General features: G+C 44.5%; 2 protein-coding genes across 2 annotated transcripts in view; one reads left to right on the top strand and one right to left on the bottom strand.

Moving 5' to 3' along the window:
• The first annotated feature begins 250 nt into the window (after positions 1–250).
• The window catches only part of LOC118511645 (6-phosphofructo-2-kinase/fructose-2,6-bisphosphatase-like), a 66,574-nt gene continuing 51,402 nt past the window's right edge, over positions 251–15,422 (top strand). Inside the window, exon 1 of the mRNA XM_036054972.1 lies at positions 251–2,197. Within this exon, the coding sequence (XP_035910865.1) occupies positions 2,089–2,197 (109 nt within the window). The 5' untranslated portion in view covers positions 251–2,088. The remainder of the gene's footprint in view (positions 2,198–15,422) is intronic.
• LOC118511646 (alpha-N-acetylgalactosaminidase) overlaps positions 8,619–15,422 on the bottom strand; it is a 47,083-nt gene continuing 40,279 nt past the window's right edge. The window contains exons 3-7 of the mRNA XM_036054980.1: positions 10,606–11,050; positions 10,353–10,514; positions 10,083–10,280; positions 9,817–9,981; positions 8,619–9,742 (exon numbers count right to left, since the gene is read on the bottom strand). Coding sequence (XP_035910873.1) covers positions 9,584–9,742; positions 9,817–9,981; positions 10,083–10,280; positions 10,353–10,514; positions 10,606–11,050 — 1,129 coding nt within the window. The 3' untranslated portion in view covers positions 8,619–9,583. The remainder of the gene's footprint in view (positions 9,743–9,816; positions 9,982–10,082; positions 10,281–10,352; positions 10,515–10,605; positions 11,051–15,422) is intronic.

Here is a 15,422-nt window from a genome sequence, read left to right as displayed (position 1 = left end):
CACACACACACAGTTGCTCTAATATGTTCTTCGGACGGCCTCCACATGCGAGCGTGCGCACAATCCCAATTCTAAGTTGTTTACTATCTATCACCCCTATTACTTACCATTCTGCGTACGGCGCGCGCGAAACCTTCACGTTCTCAGCATCCGTCTCGCGTATTGCTGTCGTCTTGCCAACACGCACATCGTTACATCTTGACAGTGACCAAAGTTCGAACGTTTCATCTCCGCTCGCTCGCATTGGCGGCATTCGATTTGTGCGCTCGGTACGAGGTGGTCAAGACTTATTTTTAAATCTATCCTTTCCACGGCCCTCAAACCGGACCAGCATCACATCATTTGTCATTCGGTTCAGCAACAGTGTGTGGCTGGCTTGTCTCAGTTTCGGCAGATCATCTTCTGATTTGTGCAAATAAAAAACAAAGTACTAAGCTGGCGTTAACACTGCGACGAAATCCTGGCTCGGAAGCAGCTCAGCAATTGTCATTCCACCGTACCCATTGCGGGCACGATTGCTTCGATCTGAGAAAGCTGATCGAACACACCTCCTCCGATCATTTCACCGAAGACCCGGCAACACAAAGGTTTGCATCTGAAGGGAGTGTGTGCTTGTGTGGGTAAAGTGAAGCGAAGCTCGCGAATGTGTCGAGAGGTGTACGGGGTTAAGGTCAGTGTCTTAATATAACCGGTAATCTCTGTTGTTTTCGGAAACAAAACGGTACAGTGCAAACGAAACACACATGCACACCTAATCATACTTTAGTTCCGTGTCGATTGTTTGGCCGAGTGTGTGATTCGTTTCGATCACAGCGAATTTCGAATTAAAATATTCCGTGTCGAGAGTGGAAATCCCCCCGGGAACGAGTGTTATCAGCATTATTTTCTGTCCAATAGGCGCCACCATTCGATTCGGTGTCAAAGCACATCGAATGCCGTGTGTTTCGTCGATCGTTGCTCGCTAGCGCTGCGGTTAATCGATTCGACTGTTGATCGATCGACAAAACCGCACGGGAAGCTGCACGGCGGTGAATCTGCGTTTTCTGCGTAGAAGAACAACCGAACAAAACAAAACAAAAACGGTTTAATAACCTTCCCGACGGTCAACGGCAATCGATTATGAATTGCGGACCGGTGTGTGCGTGAGCAAGCAAGCACGGCAAGCTGTCAAGTGATTAAAAAAAAAGACACAACACGAGAGCGCCTATCGCAACGGAACGCACCCGGAGAACTTTAGTAGTAGTGCGCCTGTCCGCGTGGTGAAACAAAAACAGAGAGCGAGAGCGAGAGCGAACGCGAATGCAACATCACCAGCTCTGTGCAGTACACAAGTTTTATTGTCCCGCGCGCTTTAATCGATCACTGCACGCTCAGGAGGTGCAGGTGTGCAACTGTACCGCGAACCCGCCGATAATATATCAACAAAGAGAATAAATGCGTGTGTGCGTGAGAGAGAAAGATAGAAAATAGTGCCAAAAATTGTACCATTCCCGAACGTACAACTGCTCCTCTCAGTGCAAAGCCATTTCTCCCTGGTTGGTGTTTGTATCTCGCAGCCATCTTTGATCGAAAAAAGTGCACCATTGTTTTGATTCTCAGTTTGCTGTGTCAGCTGGTAAGTCAGCTGATGGGAAAAGGAAGTGAAAACACCGGAACAAAGTGATATTTGTACAGTGTGCGTAGTTTGCTATTTGCTAACAGCTATTATCGGATGCGTGTTGTCGTCCGCGTTCTGCAACAAAGGATATAAAATCACGCAGCGGAAAAAAACGAAACGCCGGAACGTCCTTGGAAGGTTTGTTGTTGTTGTTGCAAGTGACAGCAGTGCGGGTGCTAAACAAACAGAAAAAAGCAACAGCCTTGCCGAGCCTTCAACTTGCCGCCCGCCGGAACTGGTAGTAGCAGGAAGTAATATCTGTCCAACAGGCGCTGCTTCTAGTGCTTTCCTGAACTTGAATCGATCGAAGTTGCCCGGGACCGGGCTTGTTTGTCTAAGCTTACTGAGATAAGACCTGGCTTCAGGTGTTTTGTGTTAGCGAAGTTTCACCGTGAACTGGAGGAAAAGTGTTCCAGCGACGTCCTTGCAGCATGGCGCCGATAGCGACTACAAACGAACCGAAAATGGCTCAGGGTGGTGAGGAAACGCTCACGCGCCACGCGGATGCAAATCAGCGTTACTACACGGCCACCACCAACCGTAAGTTTGTGACCATGCTCCTATCCCTATTATACACGTCTTGTCCTATGGGCTGCCCAGCGATCACATACATTTGCATACCGAGAGAGCAAAGCATCGACATATCCTTGAGCGTTGTTTTTCGAAAAGGGCCCACGCAATTACCATTGACCTAGTTCTGGCCAAGGAAGGGGCTTGTCACTTTGTCATTCACTTTTTTAGTGTCACGTTGAGAAAAATCTTGAAAAAATTAAAAAGGAAAAGAGGAAATTTTTCCATCTTTTACTGACACGCTTCTTGTGTGGCTTGCGTGTTGAAGTCGTTCATTTCACTTGGAGATTAGATTATTCTGAGGTCTGATTTAGTGACGCTCGCGGCCAGCATCGTTACATCAGCTTTCCAATCGGGTGTGTGTGTGTTTGTACGAACGAAAGGAAATTTTCCACTGTTGTGTTGTGAGGAGATTTGGATGAATTGACCCGTAAACACACATGCGAGTAATGCAAAATGAGTTGAACATTTATTTGCAACTTGTCTCTAAAGTATACATAGGAAAACGGGACGGATACAGAAATAATCGGCAAATCATCAATAAACTGTGGGACAGATTCTAAATATCTGAGAAATCATATCCGAGAAATCCGGGAAATGTTCAAAACACCTCAGGACGAATCCAAAAATACTTAGATTTGCATTTGGGGAACCTTCAACGGACTGTGAGCCGGATCCAAAGTGATCTGGGAAATCATAAGAAATAGTGCAGAGATTTTTTTTCCAAAAATATTTAAAACACTGTCAACTGACTGTGGGACAGATTCAAACATGCATAGAAAATCCCATCGAAGCCCTTTGAGATGAATCCTGAAACATCTGGGACAGTGTCAAATAACGCCGGCCTGTACTCTTTAGAGATTGTACTGTACTGTGTACCACCTAAGAGAAAGAAAAAGAATCCCCTTTATTGGGCTATATAAAATATAATCATATTAGCAATAGGATTTAAATTTAAATAAAAAAATAGTAATGTTAAAGATTAACTCCACACGATCGAGATCGATCCCTAGCGATGGAGTCGATGGATAGAAAAAACAACTATCGAATAAATAAGATTTCAGTTGAAGGTATTTATGTAAATGAAACGGTTACCTATATAAACTACTTATAAAAACAGCAATTAATGCTTTAGTGAGATCATGTAACCAAAAATCACTAGAATGTAACGTTATTTGCGTTATCCCCCCCCTCTGGGAAGTTTAGAATCTCGTTTGAGCTAGATAAGAACTCACGATCAAGCTTCGTTCGAAGCGATTTCGTTGACTGACCTAATTAAAGTTGGATACCATTGACGTAAGCTTGTCGGACATTAGCCGGAACAATGTGTTGCTTCTGCGTAGTTTCCGGCTTTACGATCATGACGGTTGTTAATTGGGGTTCTGGGTGGGAGATAAAGTGAGTTTTAAAAGACCGGGATTTCCATCCTAAACCAGCTGGGGATGATCTTCTGGGTTAAAGTTGATTTTTGGATTGAGAAGGTTTAATGCTGTAGAATAAATACAACCTGAACGTAAATTATACGAATATTAGATAATATTCTCACTCAAAACAACTCTAATCTGGCCTTCGTTCTCCCTAGCCAGTTCTCCCTGCTTATTACCTCAATTAATCTTGATTGTCTCAGCCAGCTGAATTGTCTTATCAGTGCGGAATCGTCCAGAAGAGCGCCTAGATATTTATGGCCTTTACGTTTTCAATGTCACCGTACGCCCTTTTCTTCTTGCCAAAACTTTATATCCTGGAAACAATCGCTCTACGGAATGTTCGAGCAGCGAACATTTGGCTCAATGCGACAAACAGCGCGATCGAACTACGCATGAGCGCAGCAAAATACTTTAACCGGCCAAAATTGAAACTCATCCGGGAGGGAGGTCATTTTAATCAAGCGTACCCCGCCGGTGGTACATCTGCTGCCCTTGAGCTGGAACACGGTCGCCAGCTAGTCTGGAGAGTTCGCAAACGTTCAGTAATTCTGTTTAAAGTGAAGTGCGATCGGTAAATCGGTTTGCAAAACTTGTGCGAGATAGGCATATTTTTACCACCGATTTAAATATAATCTTTTCGGGGTTGCACGCGTGAACGATGCCTGCGTCACGACGGGCCACTCCTCCTCGGCACTGACGTGAGGCATTTTGTTATTGTTGGACTAGTAAAAAAAATTTCAATTTTTTGCAGAGATACAGATGCTCTCATTAAGCTAAATATAGCCATCAGGCGGTCCCATGTTGATCACCTCATTGTTGTTGCCACGTTTGATAAGAACGTTGTGCTTGTTTCGTTGAATTGTTTCATATAGAAAAACGCTTTTTTATAGCATCGTATCTTCCTTCTGATGGGACAATTATCTTCGGTTGATCTACGACTCGCAGTGGGGAAAAAAGGGGGCCAAACATCGATAAACACATTATACGATCATTATCGGCACGATTGACAGCACGATTCGACGATACGTAATTGGAGAAGGAATTCAGTCGAGGGCTTGTCTCACTCGACAACACGGCCTCCTATGATGGAAAATGTGAGCGACGACCTGCTGTTGCTAATTGTATTATGAAATAAATGCGATCGCTATGGTGTGGTTGGCTTGGATACTAACGAGCATTGGGTTGATGCAAAAGTTTGGTTGCTAATAGCTAACAACACTCTAGAAGCTTAGCAACAATGTAGCGTCACGTTTCTCTCTATTTGATAGTTGAACCAGTGGAATGTCTTTTATCTCACCGGGTCTCATACCATGATAACACCCCAGAACACACCTGGTCGATTTCACAACATCGCACCCCAACGTGTGGTGTGCAAGGGCTTGTCGATCGATAGAACTCTTTGCATAACAATTATTATTGGCTTTAGTGTGTGTGCGTGTGTGTGTGTTTGGGCGGCCACTTAGTACCGGGAAGGTTATTTTCCCCTTTCCGCTGCTAGAACACATCTTAGACGTGCTGTTTGCTCTATTTGTTTCGTTTTTTTCTATGACTATCAAGGTGATAATTGAACCGGACGTTACAGTGAGACAAGGTTAGATGATGCCTATGGTTTGTAGATCGTGATAGTATGATTGGAAGGTGGAGGCAAAAAGTTATGGAAAACAAGGTTTAAAAATAGTAGTTTGGAATATTTGGAAATGTAAATTAACTTAACACGGTTCACTCTACGAACGTCCTTTGTAGATTAAACACGATATAAAAGCATAAACAAGTCACAAAACAGGGACTTCGAACGGCTGAAATAAACAGTCATTTTTACTTTTACATTCGCAAGGATAGATAAAAAGCTATAAAGCCCACAGAAAAAAAAAGTTATATAAAATACTATTAAAATTACCAAGTATCAGAAAGTAACTTCATGCATTTCTACGAGCTTTAGCTGATGTCTCAAACTATCTTCATTTCAACTCAATTTCAATTTATTGATAGGTTTTTCATAACTTTTGGTTCCGTTCCGAGGGTATTTTTTTAACAGTTTCTCAAATATTTTTGATTCAGTTTGTAGTTCAAAACGAACTACAACTCGGTTGGGCAGGGTGGTTGAAATATTACTTTAAGGTGTTAACAACGATGAAATTAATATTCACGCATATTCGGATGTTGACTTAGTCCTTTGAGGAAAAGGGAAAATGCTGTTGTCATTCGAAAATGGACCTCAAATTCTATTCTGAAGAGGTTCTAAAAGGCCATCAGTTAAGGAAATATATTTTTTGTTTTGTTTTCAAACGCCTCTTATTCTCCGTGGTGCAGTTTTTCAGGTTAGAATGCGTTTCATATTTTGCTTAGAATATTTAAAAATTTTACCTTTCCAACTTTGGTTCCAAATTGTTATGTGTTCCAGATCCAATAGCTAAAAAGTGAATAGTACAATTTAGTAATTAGATATTAATTAAAAAATATATTTTTTATAAAGAAATGAAAAACAGCGATGGTCGATGGTGATCCTTAACAAGAAAATCGGGGAAAGTTAAAAACAAATGTTATAGGTATCTGTAATCATAGAGATAAACTTTCGTATGCCTAACAAGTGCAGATAGAATGAAAAAGATTTAGAAAAATCATACAAAAAAAACATCCAAAAAAGAATTAAATTTCTTTTTTTTTATACTCCGTTTTTATGGTTTGGATTCTACCGGAATAATGCGAATATTTCTTATTTTATTCTTCTCCTTCTCGCCATTGGCTCTAAAAAACTACGAATGGTCCCCCGGCCAGCCATTTTCGGCTTTCTGTGATTTGATTTTACCCGTATCAAGTTTGTTAGCCCTGCGCATGGTCTGGATGGGATTTGAACCCCGGTCCTGCCGTGTGAAGACCGAAGCCCTTATCGTCTCGGCCACTAGAGTTCTATTGATATTGACGCTACTATCAAATCTTTACAAAAGCAAACTGGTGCTAACCCTTTTTAATTGATCAACGCTGATAATAGTAAACGCTTTTAGCAAACGACACTTGGCTGTCTTTTGCTGTTTGGTGCTATTTGTGTAGCAAAGGTAAGCAAACGCTTTCCAAGCACGTGTTACAAACATATGTGCTAGATGCATCGTAGATAAGCAAATGCTGCAGTATGTGTTCATCGTTCACTACAAATACGAAATTGTGTTACTGTTCTGCTATTGATTCCGCTCCATGCAAAGAACTGAAATCCGGTCACAAGATGATTTCAATTTCGTGCTACCCTTGGCATGATAAAAATGAAACCGCCGTGCACGAAAAAGCGCCTCAGCGGACTCAGTAAACAGTTCGTGTAAAGCACACGTTCCCGATCGCCACGAGCTCGCAACACGCGGATTGAACTTTGGAATGGTGGAGCGCGAGAATCGGCGAGCGGCAGCACGCTCGGATGCGGGTTCAGCATCCCGCGAACGGAGACGGGTCAGCTGATTAAATAAACATGCCCGATTCGTTGCATCTCATTGCCTGCCTGCTTGCCTGCCCGTCCGGAGGGTGTGTTTGCGTTGTGCGTTGTGAGTTCAAGAGATGGACTTTGGGCGGCAGGCGGGTGCATGCCAGTTAACTGCAGTGAACGCGTTACATGTCAGCCTTTGAAGATATGGGTGAGATCTGGTTCTTCTCGATTACTATCTTGTTCTAGCGGCTGTGAACGACCAGTATTACGTGTTGTAGACATTTTGGAAAATTGATTGAAGAGCTTAATGTTGTCTAAACATTGGAGGATGTTTGTACGTTGTTCGAGGTTTTTGGTCTAACGGCCCGAATTCTTCATAGGACCGGGGTTCAAATCTCATCCGGACCGTTCTTAGACATGACCAACAGAGGTCGTTAGGCCAAGAACAGACAAAAAGGAGAGGAATATAATATTATCCAAAGCCTGGAAGTTTTAATTCCCTGCAGAATAAATGATTTGAAAAATGAACCGGTTGAGGAAATTGATCCATTCACTGGTAACTTTGTTTACATTTTCAGCGCGCACAGATTCTTTCAAGTCGTCTCTATAGGATGTACGAATATGTCAAGATATTACTAACAATAACTCGATACGTAGTGAAGGTGGCAACGATCTTTCGATTTGCAGAACCCACTCGAACTGTATCCCTATCGAATGAAATCGGGATCCATATCGAATCCCATCCGAACCGTACCCTCGTAAGCAGGACTGACTGACTAATGCCGGACCGATTGCCGATTGCCTCCCAAGACATCCGTAATCGTTTTTTCGTCTGGTTTAATGCTTGCTCTTTGTCCTAGTAATCCATTTAAAGAATTTCCATTTAAAGAAAGAATAAAGAAAAGAAAGAATAGATTTATCCATTTAACCGACTTTGTTAACCGTATCTTCACAGTCAAATACCTTGGTATGTGGTTTGATGGAGTTCTCGCCTTCTCCAATCATATTGAATCCGATGTCAGAAGGGTGTAAAAACGTTGGAAGTATTAGAAGGCCTAGTCAGGGATTTTAACGATCCCATATGATCATGATCCTTGGGAGTTAGCTCCTCTGTTCTTCCTTGTTAACCCGATTGCTTGTTTCTTTGGTCAATCTGTTTTCCTCATCGCATCTCGCCCTTCTCCATAGGGTTGAAACACCAACGTTGATTGGATCTCTCCTTTTGTCTCCTTTTAAAGGGTTTTTTTCGTTCCTTGAGCACACGTTTGCCATTATTCATCTCTACACGATAAACCGCAATAGGTCAACGGAATCCAGCGCTGTCTACTATGAGCACGTTTAGTTTCACATCCCTCTTTTAATTATGCCTCTTCCTAATGATCTTAATTATATTCAATACGCTGGAAATATCCACTCCCAAGAGTCATATCCGAAAATTGTGCTGTCATCTAAGATTCTTTCCTTCCTTCCTTTCCCATTGTCCTTTCATGTACTCTCTTGATTGGAATATATTTTCCTTTTTTTTCTCAAGTCAACCTTCAGACATGCCACCCGATTGTGTTTCGTATGGATTTTATTCATTGATTTATTATCTCAAATTGATTTAGTCATTAATTGGTTTTGGAAACTATTACAGAAATATATATATAAAAAATACACTCACACACAAGGACATCACACAACCCACTCGCTGTCCCGGGACTGTCCCTCCCCGTCGCGTCATAAATTATACAATGTACAAACCTAACCTTATGCACGTACCAAGATCATACACCACGGATTCTGATGGATTATTGGGCAAGGAAGATTGGCACTCGATAGCCACCAATCGTTGGTGTGGGTGTGGGTTCCTATCCCGAAAGGAGCGGGAACAGAGAAAGGTTTTTCGTTTTTGTTTTGCTTTGTTTAACCGTAACGTAACGTAATCATATCACTGAGGGCGCTTCAACTTTGTCCCCGGTAAACGGGTGTCCCTTCGTGTGTCGCAAGCAAGGAAGGCGGCGCACCTTTTGTACGCAGGAGAGCACCATTTGGTTGTGTTGTTGGGGGGCAACACAACAAGTTTTTTGCAAGTGCCAGTATTAATCTGCGTGTAGTAGCTTGTTCACACTCAGCTGCAGTGGTGCCTGTGGACTGTTAATATAAACCATTGCTCTCAAAAGCTGGTGATCTATTATTGTAGTTCCTGTCTACGTTTATATGTTCTTGTATGTGTATGTATTGTTGCTTTTCCATCAAAACTGGCACATGATTGTCATCTCTCACTCCATCTCTCGCTGCTTCTCGCGATAAACTACTATCCTTAAAGAATTGTTCCTGTTTTTGAGTGTTGTGTTTCTTACCTCACTATCAAATAGTTTCATATTTTGAATCTGCTGAAACGCGTTGAAATGTCGTGCACGGGTATTGCTACTTGCATGGAGGGGGAAAGGGGAGCTGTCTGCGCAGCTGGAGGTTATTACAATTTGGACCTGTAAACCTGCCGTGCTAAACATTGAGGTTTTTGTACTGCCAAACGGCTTAGTTAGGATAGCGATAGAAGATGGGATTGTACGGTCTCTTGGAGAAGCGTTCCGGTTGAACGTCGGCTCGCAGTATCACCACGCCGGACGGGTTCACCTTCACCTTTATCTTGGTCTGTGGGCTCAGCACTCCGTAGTCGACTTCCTCGTACAGATCCTAGAAAACACAAAGGGACGCTGTAATTCCGTACCGTAATGCGATTCGGTTTGATAAGCGAAACGGCGTCTTACCTCAACCCTGTAGCCCGTGGGCGAAATAAGACCCAGCTCGCGCAGGGTCACGGCCACGTCCGACGGTGTGCCATCTGTTCGCCGGTTAACGAAGGCGATCGCGTACGAGTAGTACGTCTGGTAGATGGGAGTGATCGGTCGGGACCAAATCTCGATGCCCTTGTGCTGGTGGGGTTTGCGGAGGAGGAGGAGGAGGAGGAGGAAGGAGTGGCACAATAAGTAATGCGGTACCGTTTGAGTGTTTCGAAGCGTTAGATTTTGCTTACCTTATAAATTCTTCGCCCCTGAATGCCGAGCGGATCTTGATCGACCGCAATAATTTTGCGGTTCTGCAGAATTGCCTTAAACTCGGGCCGGATCGTACGCAAATCGACGGACATCATGAGCGGTGCGGCCATGATTGCCCACAGGGCCATCTGCGTCTTAGATTGCTCGTAGCTGAGTCCAAAGTTTCCGATAATCAACTGTAAGTAAGGAAAGGAACGTTAGAAAGGCGCTCTTACGCGAAAACCTGTTAGGCAGTCACGAAACATTACCATGTCGGGATCATTCCAGTGGCCGGGACCAGCATTCGGTATGATCGCATCCTGATTGTTGCCATAGTAATCGATGATGCTCTCCAGCGAAGCCCACGAGTCTTGGATGTCGTCGTAGTTACGCCACAGATTGCAGTGCTGAATAATCGACGAGTAGTTGGGCTGTGACAGACGGACATAGGGAATAGAAGGAACACAATTAGATACTATTTCAGCTGTAGCGATCTCGAATGCTTCTAGCTTCTTAACCCACATTCATGCCTGCATAAATCTGGTAAACTGGCCAGCTGCACGAGTAGATCATGGGACGCCCGGTGGCATTCAGATTACGGCCAAACTCCGGATAGCCGTGATCCATGTCAATCGGCAGCGAGTAGCAACCGTCCAGCTTCACATAGTCCACGTCCCACGAAGCAAACTGGGCCGCATCGTTCGCCGAGAAGCCAAGAATTCCCGGATATCCGGCACACGTGTAATTTCCGTAGTCCTCGTAGATGCCAAACTTAAGTCCCTTGGCGTGCACATAGTTGGCGAGCGCCTTCATGCCACTCGGGAAGCGACGGCGATCGGCGACCAGCTCACCGCGCGGTCCACGCGACTTCTCCAACCAACAGTCGTCGACGTTGATGTACTCGTAGCCTACGGCAGCGTAGCCTTCGCTCACCACCAGATCGGCCATCGTGCGGAAGAGGTGCTCGCTGCAACGATTCAGATTTGAGAGAAGGCGTTGTAGTGTGTTGAAATTTGCCTATTAGCTAGTTACAGTTACGGATTTAGAAGAGTCGTTTCAGATAACTCATGAAAGTTAATTTGCTATAGGTTAAGATTATTAAAATGTCTTTTACATATCTTTTATCAAGAGTTTTACGGAAGGAAACCCTTAGAATCTAGCAGCTTGCAGACGCCATTCACCTTCCCTCCAAGCCGGGAACAAATTTGCAATTCTCCTTTCGAAGCAGACATTGTAAAACTGTGCCTTTAAGTCACGCAAAAAGGTAAAGCCGCATGCAAATCTAATCTAGCCGCGAAGGGCACTACACGGCCATCTTCTAATGATTTGTAGACCGCCCACGGCATCGTCGTTAAGCGCGCGTTACTGCTATAGGGGAGTGTTGAGGGTTGTCGTGATTTCCTGGATTCGCGCCAGTCTCGATACCTCGCTGGGGGGCAAAAGTTACACTATAGGTCAACTGGTGTGATACACCGCTCCATCCAGTAACTCCTGTCCGAGTTGCAGTTGAGAGGTGAAAAAGGAAATTCACAATGACACAGTCAGTGACCAGGCTTGGCAGTTTGTGACAAACAATCTATGACCCAGTTTTATTTAGCTCAGCCCAGTCGATCTTCTCCAAGTTCGTTTTTCTTAATGTTAAACACGACTTCTTGGACAAGAGGATATGATGCGAGAAGGACGCCCGTAAGCGACAGCACAGTGGAGAAGCGCACCGTGTGGTGTATTTAAACCGCGACAAAGAAGCGTTTGATCGATCGACACGATAGCACTTCAGATCTTCGAGGATTATCCCACTTGAAACTCGTCTCGCCATGATGATCTGCAAAAAGGCACGCAGTGGGGTCGACAATCCATTGAAAAAGAAGCATTATTGTTATATTCAATTTATCTACGGCACCTTCGCGGTCGCATATCGTTATCGGGATGGCCTTTGGAGTTTTGGTCGCTAAACAATCAAATCGCATCGATGGGCCTTTTAGCTTGTGGAGCTTATTGAACGAAATACCTTCACGGTGGTATCGATTTTTTAATAGCCCTCTTAAGTAGGATTATGATGAAACGATGATGAACGAAAAAAAGTGTTCGATATACTAAGGAGGAACCAAATTTTTGATGCGTCCTTGCTGAAGGAGATTGTGTTAGATGTTAGATGTTTTCAGCGCGAAGAAAGGTGGCCACAAATATGAAGATCGAAAGCGAAGGTTTGCTCTGATAGAGAGCTGAAGGGTACTTGTGTTTCTCAGCCAATTAAATAATACCCTTCGGCGATGGGTGATTTAGGGGCTTGTCTCATACAGTTTCACGGCACGGACGGAGGCACCGGTGAGACTGTGACATCGCTTTAGTTTTCAATTTGTCCTGGATGGGCCCAAAATGGTCGATCATAAATTAGCAAAATTTGTCAAAAATATCTCGAGGACTTTTGAACAGTTTTAACCGCCATCTTGTATTGACCAGAAATTGATTTATGGTACATGAAGGCTAAATAGTTTCTTTTATTCTATCGTATCGATAATAACGATGAATATGCTATAGACTCATTCGTCTTCTTGTAGGTCAAGCATCTGTTCATTCAGCACTCTTCCTGCCGTTCCAGCTGATCTTGATCTAATTTAAATGCTGTTGACTCAAGTGAACATACACATCCCGCCATCAAGGCTCGCGTGAAGCATTTTTCAAGCAGCCCTCGTGCATGTTTAGGCTCTTCGGCGGGTGTCTAGTGTGTTGTCCATTGCTGCTGTTGACTCTTCCGTCCGTCTCAAAAACATACACTTCATCGCGTGAGGAGATGCATGTTTACACTGCTCTCTTGCTGTCTCTCTCTCTCTCGGTCAATGCCAATGTTGGCTTGTGCAAAAATTTGCTCGCGATGCCGTGAAGATTGCAATCCACTCACGCGTACGTACGACAAGGCGTTAGCGGGCGAGCATTTTGGGTGGTGATCAAAAATTGTTAAATTTAATTGACACGAACCTCTCCGGGTTTTCTTGCGCGAGAGAAGGTAAGTAGTGTGCATTAGAGAGCAACCCAGCGCGAGTGCTGCACACTGGGCCGATAATTATGCTCATTATGCAAATGAGCGACCATTTCCCATGACTGCCTTTGGGACATGCGCCTACGGTCAGTAAATGACAGCGGGTGTCCCGGTGAATGTCCGAGGAAGCAATTATCCTCCCGGTTGCGGTCGAGCCCACGCTTGTCGTCGTTGGTCGAGCGGGCCGGACATGCAGCACCATCACCGAAAATAATCGGACATAACAGTGCACGTAATCCGCCATCTCGGGCCGCTCACAACAGAACGCGTGTGTACCATCATCGATCGGAGGATGCAAGTCGTTAGAGGGCTTCAACTATAAAGTTTGTTGCAAAATGGCGTTCCCTGTCTTCATCGAAAAGTGGTACAGCTAAGAGTGGTTGAAAAATTGGAAAGGATACCAGGGCAGGAAAGGGACTCGGGTCCAGAATTCGTGCCACCGAGTATGGCGGATGTTGATGACGGTAAGTAGGAGATACACTTTCCGTCGACGGCTTCCCAGCGTTGCCAAGTGAGCGGCAGCAAATCCGGTGGAAACGTGACCACGACACGGTGATCGATTCGGTGCTACCATCTCACGATCGATGGATGGTGCGGTAGAATGCGCGTCACAAACTAAATTACTGCGCGGCATTGTTTGTGTGCTTTTTTTTGCTTCCCATAAGTTCTCATGACATTACGGAGCAGTTCCAGGAGGGAAGTCTCGGATAATTAACTATTGCTTAACAAGCGTGCGTTGCGAAGCGGATGAGGTTTAGGGATCGGAGTTGCTGTCAGTTACGAAATTCCTATTGGATCAAACATGGTGTTGATCTGCATACTGCCCACTAACTCTATTTCAATTTTTGTTGACGTCTTTTCTCATTTTTGCCTTGGTTATTGACAGTTTTCCCAAACGTTATTGGACTTGTCCTTAGCTTTTTGAAGACTTCTCTGAAAAACTCCAGGGCTCATTGTAAACATTACTCAACTCTCCATGCTTCTTCTTGACTCATCGTACTTACATACCCGTTGCACCGTTGCTTTGCTTGACCTCACAAGCAGGCTCATCAATGTTGGATGCTTTTATTTCGCGATCGCGACCACCCCGACGACCACACACGACTTATGTCGGACGACGAGTTTGACAGTTGAGTGATTTTTATGAATGATGTCCGTTTGGCTCGTGAGCACCAAGACCTAACTGGAGCACCGAAAACCGGAGCCTCCGCGTGTCCGGATGCATCTGGGTTTTGTAATGCGATTGGCTAACCGGCAAATCCGCTGGTCAGAATAATTGTGACCTAGTAGCTGACTTTCGTAATTTTGTGACACACACACACACACGAGGCTCTCTCAATTCGGTATTTACCACCAACGTGTGTTTGAAGATTGAATCTGATTTATTGATCTGGCTAGCAAGTCCGCAGCAGCCGTACACGATTGGCACGATTCTCAGTCATTTATCGTAGCCGGGTGCTGCGCGCGGGAAGAACGCAAACCATCGGCGTACCTTGTTTGCGTACGATTTGTAACGCAACCGGAACGTATGCGCAAGAAGTCGTTACGTAAGGGGATGGGAAAGGTCAATCTGGTTGGACTGGTTGTACCGTCCTCCGGGTACACGGTCACTTCCTTCTAGTGAGCGAGTGAAAGATGCTGCCCAACAATGAACATAACCGCGCTTGTTTTTTAAGACTTATTTTCGGGATTTCCATTACCCAAATCGTGCAGAGAGTATTATGCAGCACACAGCAATAGCAGTAATGTTTACCACGAGTAAATAGTATTTTTTTTATTGGGTATGACCCGATGCCTTCATTCTCTGGAGCATTGCGCCTTATGCAACAATCGATCAATAAAAATAAAATAAATCTGCATTTGCCTTGCGGCACTCTTAGCTGGCGCTCGGGCATGGACCTGAACGAACCCCCCCTTTTTTCTGACATCTCTCGGGCTCTTGGACCATCAGCATAATAAATGCAGGAAATAGGTTAGAAGTTTTTCACACACATCTGTTGCCGGAGGCAGAAATCGCGCGCGACACTGTTGCCCGCATAAAGAAACGCAAAATATGAAGCGACCGTTGGTCGTGACGCTACCGTGCGGCTAATGCTAAATCCGGTAGACATCGTTTACCACCGACTCCCGGGCACACCGGGCTGACCTTTTTGCCGTTTTTACTGGATGCCCCCTTCAGGATGGTGAAGGGATTTGGCTTATCGAACGGCAAATGATGGACTGCTTTTGAGGGGGCCATGGTACCGCGGCAAAACTAAGCGATCATAAGCTGAATGATCTGTTGCCTGTCTTTATCGTAAAT

The sequence above is a fragment of the Anopheles stephensi genome, chromosome 3 (assembly GCF_013141755.1).
Source record: "Anopheles stephensi strain Indian chromosome 3, UCI_ANSTEP_V1.0, whole genome shotgun sequence".
NCBI lineage: Eukaryota > Metazoa > Arthropoda > Insecta > Diptera > Culicidae > Anopheles > Anopheles stephensi.
The sequence above is the reverse complement of the archived record's forward strand: the minus strand, read 5'-3'. Positions and strand labels throughout refer to the sequence as shown.